Here is an 18,676-nt window from a genome sequence, read left to right as displayed (position 1 = left end):
TTTTTTTAAGAAGGACTAATTTTAATGCTGTGATTCGACACAAGCTTCTTTTTTTAAAAGAAAAAAATAATAAATTGCTGTATTTTATTAGACAATGTTTATTTCCACAAATATGAATTAAAAGTATATGACTAGCTTTTACAATATTTCGACCTGTGACGACAAAAACATAATGATACTATCAGACAACACATGGGCCTACATGCAGACGTGAATACAACACTTACAACATAAACATAAAACTTTTACTGAGTAAACAACTTTCAGTTTTTATACATTTATTAGGTTGAATTTTTTTTTTCTAGATTAAATTGTAATTTAAAGTTTAAGGCTTAAACCAAATTGTAGCAAGTACATTTTACACGGCAACATTAATGACAACAGAACTAAAATAAATTAATTTAATAATTAGCTATTTTCTTCTTCTTTTTCTTCTTCTTCTTCTTCTTCTTCTTCTTATTATTATTATTATTATTATTATTATTATTATTATTATTATTATTATCATCATATCATCATATTATTTATATTGCAGTTTTCAGTAATTGTAATAGTTGCAGTTATTATTAAATAAATAATACTATTTATGTAATAATAATAATAATTATTATTATTATTATTATTATTATTGGTTGTTGTTACTAAATTAGGGTTGGTATGTTAATGCACATTTCTGTTAGATAGTAATGCCAGCTATACAAAAGAATTCGATTTAGAGGCATTAACGTATTAGTGTCACACTTTTTAGTTATTTGTAGATAGATAGATAGATAGATAGATAGATAGATAGATAGATAGATAGATAGATAGATAGATAGATAGATAGATAGATAGATAGATATGCATCAAAATGTTGTACACACACACACAAACACACACACGCACGCACATATATATATATATATATATATATATATATATATATATATATATATATATATTTATATTTATATATGTGTGTATAGATCATACATTAAACTACATATTTAGTTATTTCAAATTAATGGTGTACTGTCTACAGTTATTTTTTTTTTAATTAATTATTCAATGACTATTTCCTACATTTTTAAAGATTTTTACATTGTCTTTTTTATTTACTAAATTAACCGGTGCTATTGGAATTATTCTGTGGTTTACCGTTTTTAGTGTAGAATGTGTTTGTTTCAAAATTAAATGTATTTTTAATAATTTATTTGTTAAATAATCAGTGCATTTATTTAATTAATTAGAAATATAGAAATTAAGAGCTTGTTAGAATAATAATACAAAAATGCAAGCTGGGCGGTTTAACTTAATTTACTGTAATACAGAAAGTGTACGAACGAATAACAATTTATTTAATCACTGGCATGAAACGTTTTTTCAGCACTTATATATCCATTGGATTTGTTTGGATTAGATCTTTTTTTTTTTTTAGATACAATTGTACTGAGCTTGTGTTTAAAAGAAGAATCTCGATAAAATCATTTGATTGTAAAATCTATATGTTCTGGCAATATATGTTTCCTCTTTATTTATTTATTTATTTTTTGAATACCCGGATTTTTTTGTATTTGTTGGTATTTTTTACATATTAATTGCATTAAACGCAGAGCAAACTGAGGTCTGATGCCGATTGATTTATCCTGTATTGTTCGGTACCTACGATCACGTGCGCATGTTGTCCAATCAAATGGCAGTCTTTCTTCAACCTATTAACCAACCAAAAAGAAGCTGCTTTTTATTTCCCACAGTTTATTATTTTGGAAAGGGTGCTCGTATGTGTGTTGGTGGTTTGTGCATATTTTTGCGTGTGTATAAACACGATTGTGCCTGTTCGCCATGTCGACTTCCGGACCTCTGACAGGATACTACGTTGACTCTCTTCTTCTGTCGGAAAGCGAGGAATCCCATTTTTCCTCTGGACCGGAGCTTTTGCAGCACGCGAGACAGTCAGGTTTACAAGCTGAGCATAATGGCTTAGGGAACTGCATATTTCCTTCAAAACAGCCGGTGTACAGCAGTACAGGATGGGGTCACATTCCAACAACACTGACTAGCAGTGTAAATCCCTTATATAACGCACATACACAGCCACATCTTTCATTAGTTGGAGACTTCGTACAGTCGTGGCTATTGGACACAAATGTTCCTCTAACCGAACTATCAACGGTACATCACCAGCTGCCCGCCAAAACGGAGGTTCTTGGAACAAACAGCCACAGTCTTTCCACTCCCCAGTTATTGGAAATTCAACAAGACTTTCCAAATGTATCATGTATTAAGAATACAGACGTGCTCTCGCTCCGGTCTACAGACGCAGAAAGGCAGAGCGAAGAGAAGACAGCCAGTGATTCAAGTAAGATAAAGCTAATATTACTTTACTTACACACTGTTTAAATACACGGCTTTTCATATTTTCTTAAAACATACATGTCAATCTTTAATAAGACAAATAATATTTGGTGTTCTAATGACGTAATTTTATAACAAATGTGTTATAAAATGTTAATATGTTGATCATGAATTTGTGGTGTTTTGTCACGGTCGGGTCAGCGATGGTGTGTAATTTCCTCTCCCATTTCCTTTTTTTGCTCTCTCTACCCTTTTTCAGACAATCCGGTGTCCAACTGGCTTCACGCGAGCTCCACACGCAAAAAACGCTGCCCCTACACTAAGCACCAGCTCCTTGAGCTGGAGAAAGAGTTTCTGTTTAACATGTACCTTACGCGCGACCGCAGATACGAAGTCGCGCGTCTTCTTAATCTCACCGAGAGACAGGTAAAAATCTGGTTTCAAAACCGCAGGATGAAGATGAAAAAAATGAACAAAAACAGCACAAAAGATGAATGAACAGAACATTTTGTTAGTAAATCAATCTTAAACTGAACAGTATTTTGTCTTAAAGCATGCTGGGATGCATTAGTATTGTATATTAGGTTACTTAAGCGTTTTACGTGTCTACTGACTGCTGCACAAATTATTTTTTTGTAACAAAAACGATCAGTTTACTGATGCGGTCTCCTGTCCTTGATATTAGCAAACATAGAGGTTTAAATTAATGGATGAATTACTTTTAGATTGTATCTTTGGATATCGTGTATATTTAGAAAATAGATAAAAAGACCTTATGTTGCCTAATACTACATTTTCATTGTAGTGTTGTATAGTTTTACACTGATACACCCTTGAAATGCTGTTTATAAGTACCTTTGTGTTTGTTGCTACCTAGATTTTTTACTACCTAATTTTGAATAAAAACATTAAAACCTTATAGTAATACCATATCCATTAAGAATACAAAGTTGTGATATTCAGGATATGACTAGATTCTCCATGAAGCTAAATAAAATATAAACCATGTAGTCATTAAACTAAATACCTCCTGGTCAATTGACCGCCCTAATGTTGTGCTATTGTTTAATTTATATGTTATTTGTACTTTATTTATTAAGTAATAAAACATAGTTGTAACATAAATTTGTTATTATTATTATTTTTTATTTTTTATTATTGTTATTATTATTATTATTATTAATATTATTATTATTATTATTATTTAATTAGCACTACAACCTACCCCATCTTTAATCCTATTCTATCTTACACACACACACACACACACACATACACACACACACACACACACACACTCACACACACAATCATAGCTTTATTGGCAGAACAAAATATGGACATTGGTATTGCCAAAACTTAGTTACGTATTTACGTTACGTATAATAAAAATAAAATATTAACAAAGGAAAATAAACAATATATAAAACACACACACACACACACACACAGTATAGAGTATGTGGTGGTGGTTTGGGCGGCTTGGGAATGGGCTTGAGCAGACAGGCCCATTCTGTTGGTTTGGCGATTTGGAGATTGCTAGCTGTATACCGCCGTAAAAGACAATTACAGCTATAACCGTTAATGGGGTGCAAAGCGAGAGACAACACAGCACAAAAGCGATGTCATTATTTGACCCATGAGTCTGAGCCATGCACGTATTTTGTACGCATTAAATGTTGCTTTTTCCAGTTTATTTAACTTATGTTCGAAGTCATAGTTTTTCTGTGTATTTTGCGAAAAATAGCATCGATCTTTAATGTTCCATTGTTCTTAATGGTAGTATTATCAATGCCTGGAACCTCCTGAATATTATAACACACCTCCAGTTTAATATATGTAGTTATAAACTAGTTAAACAGCGATGATTGCTCACATAAAAATACAAATTACTAAATGCATAACATACGGAAGACAGCACAAGGTGTTGGACGCACGTGATTCGCAGATGGACTTCAAAAGCCTTCTTGCAAAGACTAGGTCATTTAAATGCAGGCACGGAAACACACTCTGGAATTTAGAGTTTAATGGCTTTATGGCAGTCCAGACACAATTAGATAGGTTTAGAGTTACAGCACCCATTTGTACCAGTGCTTTTATTTTTTTTTTCAACCTCTTTACCTTTTTATGTTATGTGTGCAAAAAAGGAACCTATCCAGTTTATTGCTCCCACTCCCAGCGGCGCCTGCAGGCAGCTTTTGTCAAAAGAAACTTGTCTGCACGTTGACGGAGACAACTCTATCAACTCTATCAAGGATATTTTTTTGTGTACATTAAAATGTAGGCTTGACGCTAGTTAGAAGTAAATGAACCATTTTGACGTGATAATATTACAACCTTTCACCACTGGATGTCAGTAAAGACCTACTAAGATTATTACTGGTACTCTACCAGAGAGTTTTTCTTTAGATAGATAGGCTTACATCACTTTAAATGGCCACAGCAATCTTTTCATTAACATAGTGTTTACAAAAAATACAAAGGGACTTTTTGGAAAATAACTGTCCTTGCAGACATGCAAGTCTCGTTTAACTATGGCATGGTGGTCAAATACATTATATTTTTAATTTGATGTACATTTTACACTTGCATCTGCAAGTTTTTCAGTGTCTTAACTGTTACATACGCTCTAGAATGAGCATCATATTTGCACGAAAGAAAAATTTAAAAAAATTATTGACGATTCTATCTGATCCGATCTATCCGAACTGTAATTTGTCCTTATAAAAACGGTCACAGCGCACCTATACACAATTAACAGGGCAAGCACATTTCAACTTGAGACAAAAATCTTAAGCCATCGAAACATTGTGGGTACCACAGATAGTGTGCTGCAATTTAGGTGAATAAAATTATTTGCCATGGGCAAACCATTCGGCTGAAAATATATAGTAATTTGTAACAATGTCAGGTTTTAAATACTTCCAGGAAACCGTTTGCTGCCTACAAACTCATATCTTGAATGCAACCTTTACCTTTATTATTAAAGATAAAAAGGACAGTGAACGGTTGACGTGTCTGTAAGGCCAAATGTATTGTCTTTTAAGGTGTGGTGTTTTTTTGTTTTTTTTTTCTTGTTTTTGAGGATGTATAGCTTTGTTTATTACAATTTATTTATACTGTTATTACCTAGCCTTATGTTATAAGTAAGGCCTAGCACATTGTGTTTAGTGCTATTAGTTCAGTGAGTGTTTTAGTGACCGAGCATGTTTGTTTCCGTATTTAAATAGTAAATGTGATTAAAGCTTTTTGTTTTGCAATCAATAAATCGTGAGGATTGTAACAGGTAAATATGGACATGGTTTATGGTTTAAACATGTAATATGTTTTCAATATTCAAATTTTATAATTGTGTTACACTCTAATATGAAATTAATATTCTAAAGAGAAAATATTATAATATATCACAAAACCACTGTGTGTAAGCCATAACAATCAGTATTTTACGTCTAGTTAATTTACAGTGTAAAGTGTGGTTTCTCCCTAAGAAACAAGAAAAACACATGGTATTGCTGAATGAAATGACTTGATATGCCTAGGAAAATTTGGTTTACATTTACCCTATAAAATACTGTAGCTTTTTCAAAATAGGGTATTTATTAATTAATTTATTTATTTATTGTAATATTGTTGTTCATTCAGAAACTTATCGCAAATACTCTAGCACTGTTTTAATGAAATGAAATAAATGCCTTTAATTAATGTTGTAAAACAACCAGTTTAAGGTCACTTTATGGTTTGAAAAAATTCTATTTGTTGGTCAAAATGTACATTGGTGGGAGAAATTAATAATTGTAATCTATTGGAGAAAATGTATAAACTGCCTAAGCTTACACGGTTTTGTCAAATTTTATGTTATGCAAACAAATATCTTCACAATTTATTTATTGACTATTAAACAAAAAAAAACTACGTTGATCATTGAAATATCTTTAGCGTTATAATGAACTTATATATATATATATATATATATATATATATATAATTAAATAATAAACCTAATAATAATAATCTTCATTTTCTTTTCATCAACGACTCCACGGCTCCAACCTGGTCGGGGTCGCGGCGGGGAACATATGACTTAATGCAGGGATACCCTGGACAGGCGCCAATTCTTAGCATGTCTTCGTAGTTTTATTCATTGCTCCTTTACTTGTCCATTTTTGTAGTGCATTATTGTTAGATGTATTTCATATTTCGATGGTTATTCCATCTGATTCCATCCTAACATGGCTCCATTCACAAAATTATTTAGTTCCGTGCAATAACACTTTTCATTAATATTCACAATAAAAATTTTTTATATATCATTACATCTTTTACAGACTCTTTCTCTGTAAAATGGCGTCTTGCACACATTTCTGCTTTCCAGTTCTTGTCTCCTTTCTAACACAGGGGCGCTACTATAAATCTGCTGTTGAAAATTTACTACCCTGCAGTACAACTTTACGAGGCCATACGGTTTACTATTGGCTGGTGATGGTCACATGATATTAGGGTCCCATGAACATTAACTTTATATGCGCTTACTTCCTTTCCCCAGTATAGGTTCCCATTCTTCACTAGAACTCCTGCTACCGCTGTGGTTTCGACCTCAGTGCTCTATATTTTGGATGCTTTGTTATATATCTGTTTAGACTCCGTGGAGAACAGTTGAAGAGAGAACTAAACAGCAATGGAATAACTTCTTACAAGCCGAACAAACTGAGTTTTGAGGAGGACAGCTGTCAGATGTGTCGAATGCCACCCCCACTCACACGCTGACTGCGCGTAGTTGGAGCCACAAACATAAATGGTAGGAACCTTGGTATTTTGTATGGACAAAAGATTATACTTTTAGAATCATTACTTTAACGTGTATTTTTGCATATTTATGCTTGCTGCTTGCGACCCCTAATACAGGAGCAGTCGAACAAAAATAAATTTAAAATTATGCTTGTATGATCCCGGAATTACTTCAATGTTTCCACTCAGTAAGATAAAATAAAACAAAATAAAATAAGGATGTCTTTGTGTGAATGTTTTTAATCCAGTCGAATTTAAAAATTTGATGTTATGAGATCGTGATTGGAGATTATATAGATTTACGTAAGACAGTGGTCGGTTTAATGCAAAAATTAATGGGTGACAGGTGTAAAAATCAGTGTTGGTTAATTGCGAGCAGAATTGAGAAAATGAATAATTGTGTTTTACCTTTGCTGATTGTTTAAATAGCACTTTCTTAATTTGTTGCACAAACTGAACATCTGGTGGCGCTGCGACATAATGCGGAACGTAGCTGAGAACCACATGGTTATAAATAGTTGGATTACAGAGATTAATATTATGGTCAAACTGCAGTGTTTGCAATATTATTATTATAAAATTTCCTTCATTTTTTCTTCATATTTCTTTCACTACATTTAGTGTACTTTAGGTTACATATTACAACTTAGATAACATTATAGATAACATGCTTAGAACTTCTTATGTTGTAATAAAATTTTTGTGGATATGTTCTCTTGTTCTGCTGTTATAGTGGTGTGCTCGTTGTCGTAGTGGCATGCACTTTGTTCAATGTCGTCTCACTTTTTGTTGGTTGTTTTAAATTTGCCAGATGCTGGCTGTTTTTTTCTGAAAACACACAGATGGTAGTATTTAATAAATCTGGTAAGCAGAAATTAGCATCGTTTGAACTAATGTATTTGCATTGGTTTCTAAAGATTGTCACGATGTATTTTTACATAAATGTCATACAACTAAAATACTCAAATTTTATGTCGAGACGATTTAAGAATGACCGTTTAAATGCATCTAGCTGTCAGTGAAAACGTTGCTGCAAATCTCTGCTCGTCACTAATATACATCTAGGCCAGTTATAAAACAATGCATTAACAAAAGCATATACACCGAACCATTTAAATATAAACAACGAAATAAAAAATTATTAACATTTCTAAAATATGTTCTTTAGTTAATTAAAAAGCAACACTAAGATACATGGTAATGAAAACAAAATTTGATTCAACTGTTTTGTAAATATAGATTCCAAATTCGAAGGCTAAAACATTTTAAAAAGCTGGAACAGAAGCATGTTTATCAATACAAAAGCCTTTGAACAGCACTTATGAACTTATTAACCACATTTTTAAGTGGATTTTTTTACGTCTTTAGCTGCACAGCCATACGTAGTGTTCTTGTTGTATTTTGCACATTATAATGCTCCATATATTTTGAACAGGAGACACTCGCTGTAGTAAAACATGCAGAATGTGGCTTGGCGTGGTCGTGTTGAAGTTAATTTAATTAAGACTAGAGAATAAGATAATCTACAAGACAGAATATATTTATCCAATATATTTTGCTGTTCTTACAGAGGTGCAAATTATCCATAACAGAGGCTTTAAGCTAGTGACATTTAGGATGGTTCTTTTCGACCCAGAGAATACACGAGTCCACAACACAGGTTTTTAATGTACATCGTTAATTTGAGTTACGTTATGTTTGAGTCAGTTAAGTTTGAGCTCAAATAAGGCAGTGGCATTGCTGGCAGTCATGACATAGGACTTTCGCTACAGTACAGTTGCTTTTGAGGTTGCAGCGACCAACAGTGTCTATTGAAAACGGTTTATTAATGAGAACTCCTGATCTCATAGTGCTATACATTACAGAAGCATGTTTGTTTTAAATACAGTGCCATCTAAAGAATTAATCACTACCATGTAATAGTAAGTTTGGCTCCTTGTGTTTACACGAGGATGGTCTGAATTTTTCATAGTTTTTATGCATTATAAATGAGATGCCTAAAATAACGGATTATTTTATGCATATCTGGTATAGTGGCAAGCCTCAACCATCCCCATGTGTACTGCATAATATGAGTTGCAGTTAATGATTTTTACCAGAAGACGAGTTCTCAATGAATTAAGTAGTTCATATTACGTTTATTATTTTAGTGTTACCATTTCCAGCACATATAGTTGTTTGATATTGAGCCATAGAAGGAAAAAACAACCCAATAAAGCATACAGCTCCATGTCTATATAGTCAGTCGATTGTTGTCTATATTCCGTTGTTTCGTTTAATAATCAATGATTCCGTTTAATGCGATAAAGAAAACAAACACCTGCGATTACCGAGAGACACAAGCATTGTTATTTGCACAAACATCCTAACTGGTTATTTTTATTGATAAAGAATTTTATATTTACTCAATTGATGCTCTCATATTTGCTGAAAAATAAAGCTTATGGTGGTCGTTCTAGGTCGTCAGATACAGTGTTATATTAACTATTACATATAATGGTAAAGGTTACTTTTAGTTTTTAAAAATTAAAAAATGCAAATAATCTAAATAATGTACATCAGTCTTGATATGATCAAATTCATCAGCTGTTTCATTAGTCTCATTTATACAGAGGTCACCGAATTGTTCACTGTTTCAGCAGCAATCATTTTTCAGCTGTAAAGTCATTAACCTCATGATGACCCTGTCGCAGCCCCGCCCTTGGACGGGAGATACGGGAAGTTTCTTCCTATAAACAAAGGGGGCGCACACCCAACAGCTTTCAGCGGACACCGTAAACACTTGACTTCGAGCTATACTCCATATATTGGTTGTCTACGAGAGTACCAAGCATGTATTTATGTTGCATAGTTCATCACAAACTGTTCAAGAACAAAAACCCTGCGCAAAACCATCAAGAGATAAATAAATGAGCTCTTGTTTTGTTGACTAATTCTTTGCTCGCTTCCCGAATGGCACAGGCTGTTTATTACCTAAGTATGACAATTACAGCTCAGGTGACAAGTTCCAGGACTCTAAGGCTTTGCATTTCAGCAGGTACTGCTGTGTTTACAGTGGAATGGAGCGTGGGCCGCTCCATCACTTCCTACTGTATCTCCTCGGATGACGAGCTCGCACTATTATCAGAAACCGCAACAACAATGCCTGATGAATTTTAACGCTGAATTGTAGTCGCCGGCCCCTGACCCTCTTGTGTGCTCCTCTGTCGATGCTTCTCCCTCATGCCACAACCTCAAAACTAAATCTCGACCTTCCCTGGCTGCATGCTAACCGGTGGTGCAAAGAAGGTTGTGGTTTGCAATAGCATGGAGGAAAAGAAACCGACAGAATGTAAACATGCACGTTTACAGAGAGCATCAGCGAAAACGAAGCCACACGGATGCAAAAACCTCACCTAAGTCACAGATAATTATCTAATATTTTGAAACTTTACGCATGGTTAAAAAAGTCCACACAAAACATAGAGTTACTATACATATTATGCTTTGTCGTATGTTTTATAATGTATACAATGATGGACTAACGGCGAGGACAGCTTATACGCGTTATCAAACACATGAACTCTTTAAACGCTCGAAAAGAAGTTCCACTTCAACCGGTAACCTGACACGACGCAGACGGATCGAAATTGCATTTTCGCCGTGCCTCATAGAACGACAGATCAACATCTGGTTTCAAAACAGAAGAATGAAATGGAAAAAGGACAAACTAAAACCATAGTTAGTATTGCGGCCTCGTGGGTGTATTTGGCCGTGTGTAATGTGTATGTGTGTTTGTCGACGGGTATGCACATTCTGTCCTGAAATTGTGCCCTCAAAAATATTGGATATAAATTTTCACTAAGTTTGCAAGCACGACAGATTTTTTATGACGGATATTTAAATGTTCTATTCTTTGCGTGGAAATGACTTTTGACTGTCAAGTATTACGCTTGTTTAGGAAACTTCTTGTATTGCAAACTGTTATGTAAATGTATATAATTTCCAGATACTGATAAATTACTTACCATCAGTTCAGTTTAAAATGACAGTAAATTATGACTTTTTATAACAGGTGAAGTGCTTATCTGTGTGTGGCTGTCATTCTCGCCACTGTTTCAGAAAAATTGTAATGGTAAAATTAGGGTTTCGGTGTGAAATCTAAGGCTTGAATTCAACCAAAATGTTTCACAACCTCATACGTTTTGTAAATAGTAGAGGTTGCCGGTTCAAGCCCCACCACTGCCAGGTTGCCACTGTTGGGCCCTTGAGCAAGACCCTTAACCCTCAATTGCTCAGACTGTACTGTCACAATACTGTAAGTCGCTTTGGATAAAAGCGTCTGCTAAATGCCGAAAATGTAAATGTATAAGTCCTGCCCTGCTTAATTTAGCAAACCTTTTCAAATGTTAAGTTGACGTCTGAGGATGTTGTCCGGATAACCAGATTGCATATATTTTCCCAATAAAATGGGTAATTTAAAACTTAAAAAGTAAAAAAGTTTTATAAGAATTAGGTCCTTTAAAGCCTCATCACTAAGTCAACAGGTAGGAGGACTTAATGAACTTACTCCCGGCATTCAGGACTTATGTCCATTAAGCCATCGTCTCGGTGGCTCTTATTGACCTCTTTGTCGAAAAAAAGATTGATCAGGCGCTGTGTCATTCTGCTTTTATTATCCTCAGCCATAGAATAAAGATGTGCCCACGAAAGAGTCACGTGTTGGCTATTATAGTGGTTTTATGGTTTTGGGGAGTTGACAGTATATCGCATATAACGTCTAATCTTACTGACGCCGACTTTCTTCTGACTCTTGTAGATAAGGAGTGTCGCTTCTTGCCCTCGCTGCCTCTCACACAAGATCGTAATGGACTGGAAACGTTGCGACTGGAGTCGCACCTCAGGTCGAGAGGTGCCTCAAGGCAAGTTGGACTTTTTCAATTTGTTTCTTTGCTGATGGTATGCACTTGAGAATTATAGATGAAGCGGATAGTAAACCAGATTTAGACAATCCGTGTTCTTGTGAAATGCTGAATAAAAAATGATGTCTAATGGCAAGTCCAAGAGTCGCCGGTACAGGGGACTTTACAGCATCATTAATGTCACTCTTCGACTGAATGTGCGTAGGTAGGGCCTGCAGTCTTCTTATTTGCTACTGTGTTGTTAAATTATGGTCTAAAATAAAACTCTGATCTGATTACTATTAAACTGATATATTTGTTTTCTCTTTCCACATTATCATAATAAAAAATATTCATTGTTTGTGTTACGTTTACCTTTCTGCATTTGACAGAACGTTCAAAGGCGGATTTTCATTACTCTTTCCTGGACGATAAAAGTTATTACAGTGATTATGAACGCTATGTGTATGCCTTGCTTATAATTCGTTGCTTTATTTTAACACCTTTTAACCTATTTATCTGTTTCAAAACTTTAAATGCTTTGTTTTACCTGTCTCTTGGAAAAGTCATATCATGTAGAAATGACCCTGTCTTAAACGCCTAATGCAAATGTATTTATAAAACATTTAAAAATCCTCATCTGCTTTAACAGTCTATTTAACAAATAAACATTGCTGTTTGTAAAGGTTTTACCTCGTAGTATTTTAACACAGAATCATTATTTAATATATATTTTTTGGTAAACTCAAAAGAGAATTGCCGATATTTAAGAAAAATGTCCCCTTATTGGTTCACCACGAGGTCATCCACGGCAGGAAAATAAATGTGCACACTCCGTGAACCACCAGCAGAGCTTTTGGCCAAGTTCAGTGTCACCCGCACTGGGCCCACCCACTCAGGGTAAAACATAAAAAGAGGTTACCATGCCTAGGATTAACCCCCCCTCACACACACACACACATACAGAGATACTTGTGAAAGATGGAAGATAGAGGAGCATAGGAAGGCAGTTGATTAGAGAGGGAGGTCAAAAGTTTATTGCGGAACACATCGCCCATCGTCATTTGTTCTGCTGAAGCGGTGTGCCAGCATTGTAAACGCACAGAAAATGGAATACGCTTGGCTGTGAATTCCGCGCCCTCTGTGCTAACCTTGCGTTGAACTCTCCAAGCGACCCTGGAATAGCAGCCTCAAGAGACTCCCACCTCTACCGACACCGCGAAAGATTAAGCGTCTGATTTTTATTAAAGAATTGCCCCTAAATGAATGAAATTAGATAAGAGAAAAGACCTTGGCAAAATAAGCATTCTACAAATAACACACAAATGTGCAACTACATCATAGATTCCTTGTTCAGAACACGTACTATTATTGTTTATACAAGAACTATTCTGTTTATTATAGTGTATTAATTTTTAAATCCGTGTTAATAACGTTTAATAATGTTTATTGACTCTGCTGTTTGCGACCTGTACCAGACCATGGTCAATTAAACGGAGATCTACCGTTGAAAAAGATATATGGTAATATAAGTATAAATATATTTTGTTTGCCTGCACTGTTAAATTCTAAAGCTGTTTAGTCAGTATTCTGTGAAACGTCCGATTAAATAGTTCCAGGTCTTTCTTTTTTAGCAGTTATGCTGATTATTGAAAAAATCAGATGACATCACATAGCTCTTAAAATTCATTCTACTTTGTGGATTCTTACAAAATGTTTGTTTTACAAATGTCCATATAATTACAGTTCGGATTTAGGAAGTCAGTATACGTCTGAAAACAGAAAACGGAAAACAGAAAGTTGTCTAGTTCCTGCTTTCGAGAAAGTTTTCTAGTAAAGTTCCATCTTTATGTAACATCTTTTTTTGTTTGATAACCTTTTGTTTTGGTAAAATATTGTTTAGGCAAATCCTAAATATGTAGGATGTGCGCATGTTTTAAGAACAAGGCTTTGGTACTGTGTGTGTAACATGTTGTGCCATAAAGTCAGTGACAGTTTACATGCGTGTATACAAGGCTTTTATTTAATTAGCAAACCATTTTTGTATATTATAGCTCCACAATTGTACACAAAATTTATACGTATTTATTTATCAGGCTTATTTTACTCTTAGTGATGAACAACAACAACAATAATAACAATAAGAAGAATAAATGCAGGGTCTTTGTTTTTGGGATGCTATTAAGTGCTGACCTTTAGGACCCCCCAAGATAGTTCCCTTGGGTCTTAACTTAAGGGAGAAGCTAGTCCAAGGCCGGGTGAAAGCTAGGTCATTGCGTCTAACTAATATGAAAATGTCCTCGTTTTAGAAGGCGCGCCTCGGTGTTTAACAAAGACTGTCAATAACCAAGATTAATTAATCAGAGGTGAAATTCAAGCTAAGTTAGGGGTCAGACCAAAGTTAGAGGCTATTATCTTAATCGCAAGTCGCGAGAGTCAACTCATAACTTTAAACGCTTGTTCGTCCAAATTCAGTTATCGCTAATGCTAGGAGCGCGCAAATTGTTCGGAATTTTATTATTGGAACATAATTAGTTTGAGTAAATTCGATTTTGATTCAAAAGTGTACGAATTCAGCGAGCTACCTACGACAAGGTAGAGGTAGGTAAAAATTCCATGAATGTATTTGCCTAGACGCCCTGCCATTTGAGCAGACATATTTTTATTACCTCTAGCTAACAGCTGTCAGTTTTATGTTATAGATTTATCTATACAGTTTGAACATGTATTAATCATAATAAGTCGATCTTATGGAGTGTAGACCGCAGTGTTTAAGTCCATAATAATATGAAGCAAATTTACTAACGTTAATTGTGAAGTCTGCATTTCTCACTGAAGATTATTTAAGCGTATATAAAATACCATTTCATTTAATTAGGCAAAAGCAAATAGATTGTTATAAAATTATTTTTACTTTTATTATTTTTATTATTGTTATTTTTAAATTCTCTATCATCTTCAACAGTTATAAACCACAACATTAAAACAAAACAAAGAAAAGATGAAAGGACATTAAGGATCAAAAGAAAACGCATGAAATGTAAAACTAATCAAATGTTTATAGCAAATAGTTAAATAAAAGAGCATATAATATAAATCTGAATATATATATATAGCCTACAAAATATAAGCCTATTAGTAATATTTAACTATTTGTTATAAACATTTCCTTAGGCCTAAACTGTTGAATCTTTTGCCTCATCATGCTTGTGTTTGTGTTTTACATTAGTATTCATTGTTTATAATCAGTCAAAAAAATTGGAAGTGCAGGCTAATGTGAATTGCGGTAACCTTGCATATCGAATAGACGTTAGTTGTCATTTTCCTAAATCAGGCAACGGGATATTTGTTATTTATGCAATTATAAAATGTGTTACTTTTTAGCGGAACTTTGTTCTGAAACGCATAGCTGTAGCAAAGTGTTGGTTGCAACACTGGTTTATCTAATGAAAGGTTTGACAGTAATATGTAACAAATATATTTGTAACACACATTCTTCTACAAGAAACACTGTGCATTTTCATTCTGAACGCTTCAGTTTCAACCAAGGACCAGTTTATTTAGTCACTTATTTATTTAGTAAACCAAATTGTTTTGTGAATAATCTTATTTTTCTTTTCTAATCAAAAACAGTCGCGTGATCAGACGGTATGATTTTCGTTGTGTTCCTGTCTGCTCTGCCATTGGTGCTTGTTTACCCGGCAGACACATGGTATTCTGATTGGTGCATTTTTTCACGTGACTAGCCAACTTTGTACATTTGACAGAGGGGATAGGTGGGTTTTGGAGAGATCAGAAAAAACGATCGCGCGATAAATTTTAGAATTGCGGCACTTTACAAATTAATGACCATGAGTTCCTACTTGATCAATTCAAATTATATAGAACCATCTTTTCCGCAGTGCGAGGAATACGGACAGAACGGCTACGTCCCTGTCTCTTCTGACTACTATGAGCGACCGAAAGATTCGGGTTTCTTGCATCACGAAGAGGCACCATACCCGCGGTCAAGCTACCAAGACGCGAGCTATGACTACAGCAACGTTCAAACCAACAGCCTCGTCGATTACAACGATCGACATCACTTACAACCTCAGTCCGTTCCCCAAAATCACGAGTCCCACCTTGGTACCGACAGTTGCGCTGGGAAGGATTGCAGCCTAGTCAGTGAGTCTCTCCCTGACACTCCGAAAGGAAAGGAGCCGGTAGTCTATCCTTGGATGAAGAAGGTCCACGTTAATTCGAGTAAGTATTTGTGACGGTCAGAAAAAACACCAGTAACTCAATAGAAATTACACCTCGTATCAAATAAAACGAGGGGACGATTTACGACCCCAGATACACTGTTGCGCTAATTAGAAGTCCTCGTAAATTTTATCGTTTGTTTTGCTTCTAGCCTGCCATCTGCTTGTGTTTCTAATTTATGGACGCCCACGCCGGTCATTCAGTATTTTGGCTAATAATTGTCCTGGCTTTCGATGCTGGCTCCTGTAAAGTAGAAAACTATTCAGAATAAAATATGTTTACAAGTAATAAAAGGGGGAGGGAAAGCAGTTTATGTGATATATAGTCTATAGTGATTTCCAATATGTATTGCTTGCTTGGGGTTCATGGTCATGGATTACTTCAGTATAGGTAATAGTTTTTTGTTTGTTTGCTTAGTGACCGCTAACTACTCTGGAGGAGTGCTCAAGAGGTCTCGCACCGCCTACACTCGCCAGCAAGCTTTAGAGCTAGAGAAGGAATTTCACTTTAACCGGTACCTGACCCGGCGCCGGCGAGTGGAAATAGCGCATACCATGTGTCTATCGGAGCGACAGGTAAAGATCTGGTTCCAGAACCGCCGTATGAAGTGGAAGAAAGACCACAAGCTCCCAAACACGAAGATCCGTTCCGCGAGCTCATCGTCCTCCAGTCACCAAGTGAAAACGGACACGGGCCATCAGCAGCAGACTATGCTTCCCACGCAATGTTCATCAAGTCTTTAGCTGTGGAATAATTTGAGCACCAGAAGAACTGAGCAAGAGGGAAGAAGACAGAGCAGTATTTGGACCGGAACTTGACAGTGCTTCTTTTAATTTAATATTGGATTTGAAATCCGCATTTACCCCTCACCTACCTAATTTATTTTGTGATCCCCCTCAGTTCGGAAACTGTTTGATTGTTTCTTCTTCTTTTTTCGGTGGAAAATGGCTTCCAACTTGAAGTATAAAGGAATGTTAATATTGGAAAGTGATGTCGATCACTTCTGTAAAGAAAAGGAAGAGTGTAACATATATTTGGAACGAATACTCATCAGAGGATGGGCAGTTGCTTCGTGCACAAATCTCATTAAAGCACAAATAATGTAATTCTGAAGGAAAACCTTAAACTCTGTCTTTCATGTACCCAAGTGTGTTGTGCATTGTCTTCCAAGCTGTGAATAATCGTGTAGTTATTTGTACTTTAGTGTCCAGTTTTATGTTGTAGAATATTCGTTAGTAATGTAAAAGATATTGTCATTGAAAATAAAAAAAATGCATTTACTGTCAATAATTTGTTAACTTGTTCATAGTTTGTTAATAATATGTGTGTGTGTGTGTGTGTGTGTGTAACTGTATTTGTAAATGTGTAAATTAATGTATATTATTATGGATGCAGAGGTGCAGGTGTTTTAATATTGTAGTCACAATATTTTATTTACAAACTACATAATAGGAGCACATTTCATAAAATAATAGCTAATGAGGTTATCCTATTCGGACCACAACCAACGCACATCAGTCTTACTGGAATGTGTTTATAACACTATTTATCAGCTTTCTCTAAAGGATGAACAAAAATGAGCTCTAAATAAACGTGCATCCGATAAATATGCGATAATTTTTTACAGTTAGGTTGCCCTCATTTTATTAATTTTACATACTTGTATTGTTTTTTAGCAGCTCTTACAATTGTTACCAAAGACTTACAGTGTCATGTTTCAGGATATACAAAGCGTTTTTTTCTGTCATGATCAGTCATTTTATCAGACACCTAATGCGCTTTTAAACTAGTCGGTGCCTACGTTTAACAAACATATATTAACCAGAACTAGTATTTCTTGTGCTAGATTATATTATTATTAATGCTCTTATATATGGCTGGACTGCATTCGTCTTGGGTTCAAACAAGGGACACCAGTACTTTCCAATCATCGAACTCCAGCTTTTTGCTCGACCCCTGACCTTTGACCCCACCATCTCAAGCGTCTTCTCATGCGTGGAATATTTTTCTTGGACGCATGGGGCAGTAGTGAAACTGGAATTTAGCCCGGATTCACTAAAAGTAGTGCATCAGACATTATTAGAAACAATTTGTTCAGTGTTTTGGGGCAGCTATATGCACATCCCATTGCAAATGTTAATTCAATTGTCCTAAAATAAAGGTAAATAAATCTCAGTGTCTTAGCGTAATATAAATTTTAACAAAGGCGCAGACCCAAAATCCAGCGCAATATATCATATTGCTTTAAAATAGATGCGTGAATATTAAATCATAAAATAAGGGCAAAAATTCCGCTAAGACCTTTTTTTTGGTATTAATAAACGGAAGCGAAGGACACATTCTTTGTGTGTGTGTGTGTGTGTGTGTGTGAGTGTTTTAACACAAAAGTTAATTTAACAAAATCGTTATAAAACGATGTTATGACAATGTCC

At 35.0% G+C, this 18,676-nt stretch overlaps 2 protein-coding genes across 2 annotated transcripts; both read left to right on the top strand.

Annotated features, from left to right (window-relative positions):
- The first annotated feature begins 1,821 nt into the window (after window positions 1-1,821).
- On the top strand, window positions 1,822-2,865 carry hoxa9a (homeobox A9a). The gene is made up of 2 exons (XM_063011781.1): window positions 1,822-2,338; window positions 2,594-2,865. The coding sequence occupies exons 1-2, from the start codon at window positions 1,822-1,824 to the stop codon at window positions 2,830-2,832; spliced, it is 756 nt and encodes a 251-aa protein (XP_062867851.1). The 3' UTR covers window positions 2,833-2,865.
- A 12,979-nt stretch (window positions 2,866-15,844) lies between these two features.
- On the top strand, window positions 15,845-17,520 carry hoxa4a (homeobox A4a). The gene is made up of 2 exons (XM_063011794.1): window positions 15,845-16,244; window positions 16,662-17,520. The coding sequence occupies exons 1-2, from the start codon at window positions 15,845-15,847 to the stop codon at window positions 16,985-16,987; spliced, it is 726 nt and encodes a 241-aa protein (XP_062867864.1). The 3' UTR covers window positions 16,988-17,520.
- Window positions 17,521-18,676: the final 1,156 nt, after the last annotated feature.

Source organism: Trichomycterus rosablanca, chromosome 2 (genome assembly GCF_030014385.1).
Source record: "Trichomycterus rosablanca isolate fTriRos1 chromosome 2, fTriRos1.hap1, whole genome shotgun sequence".
Taxonomy (NCBI): domain Eukaryota; kingdom Metazoa; phylum Chordata; class Actinopteri; order Siluriformes; family Trichomycteridae; genus Trichomycterus; species Trichomycterus rosablanca.
The sequence above is the reverse complement of the archived record's forward strand: the minus strand, read 5'-3'. Positions and strand labels throughout refer to the sequence as shown.

Coding starts and splice junctions, on each gene's coding strand:
- hoxa9a (XM_063011781.1), top strand. CDS start 1,822: ATGTCGACTTCCGGACCTCTGACAGGATACTACGTTGACTCTCTTCTT. Junction 2,339..2,593: donor GAAGACAGCCAGTGATTCAA/GTAAGATAAAGC, acceptor ACCCTTTTTCAG/ACAATCCGGTGTCCAACTGG.
- hoxa4a (XM_063011794.1), top strand. CDS start 15,845: ATGACCATGAGTTCCTACTTGATCAATTCAAATTATATAGAACCATCT. Junction 16,245..16,661: donor GAAGGTCCACGTTAATTCGA/GTAAGTATTTGT, acceptor TTGTTTGCTTAG/TGACCGCTAACTACTCTGGA.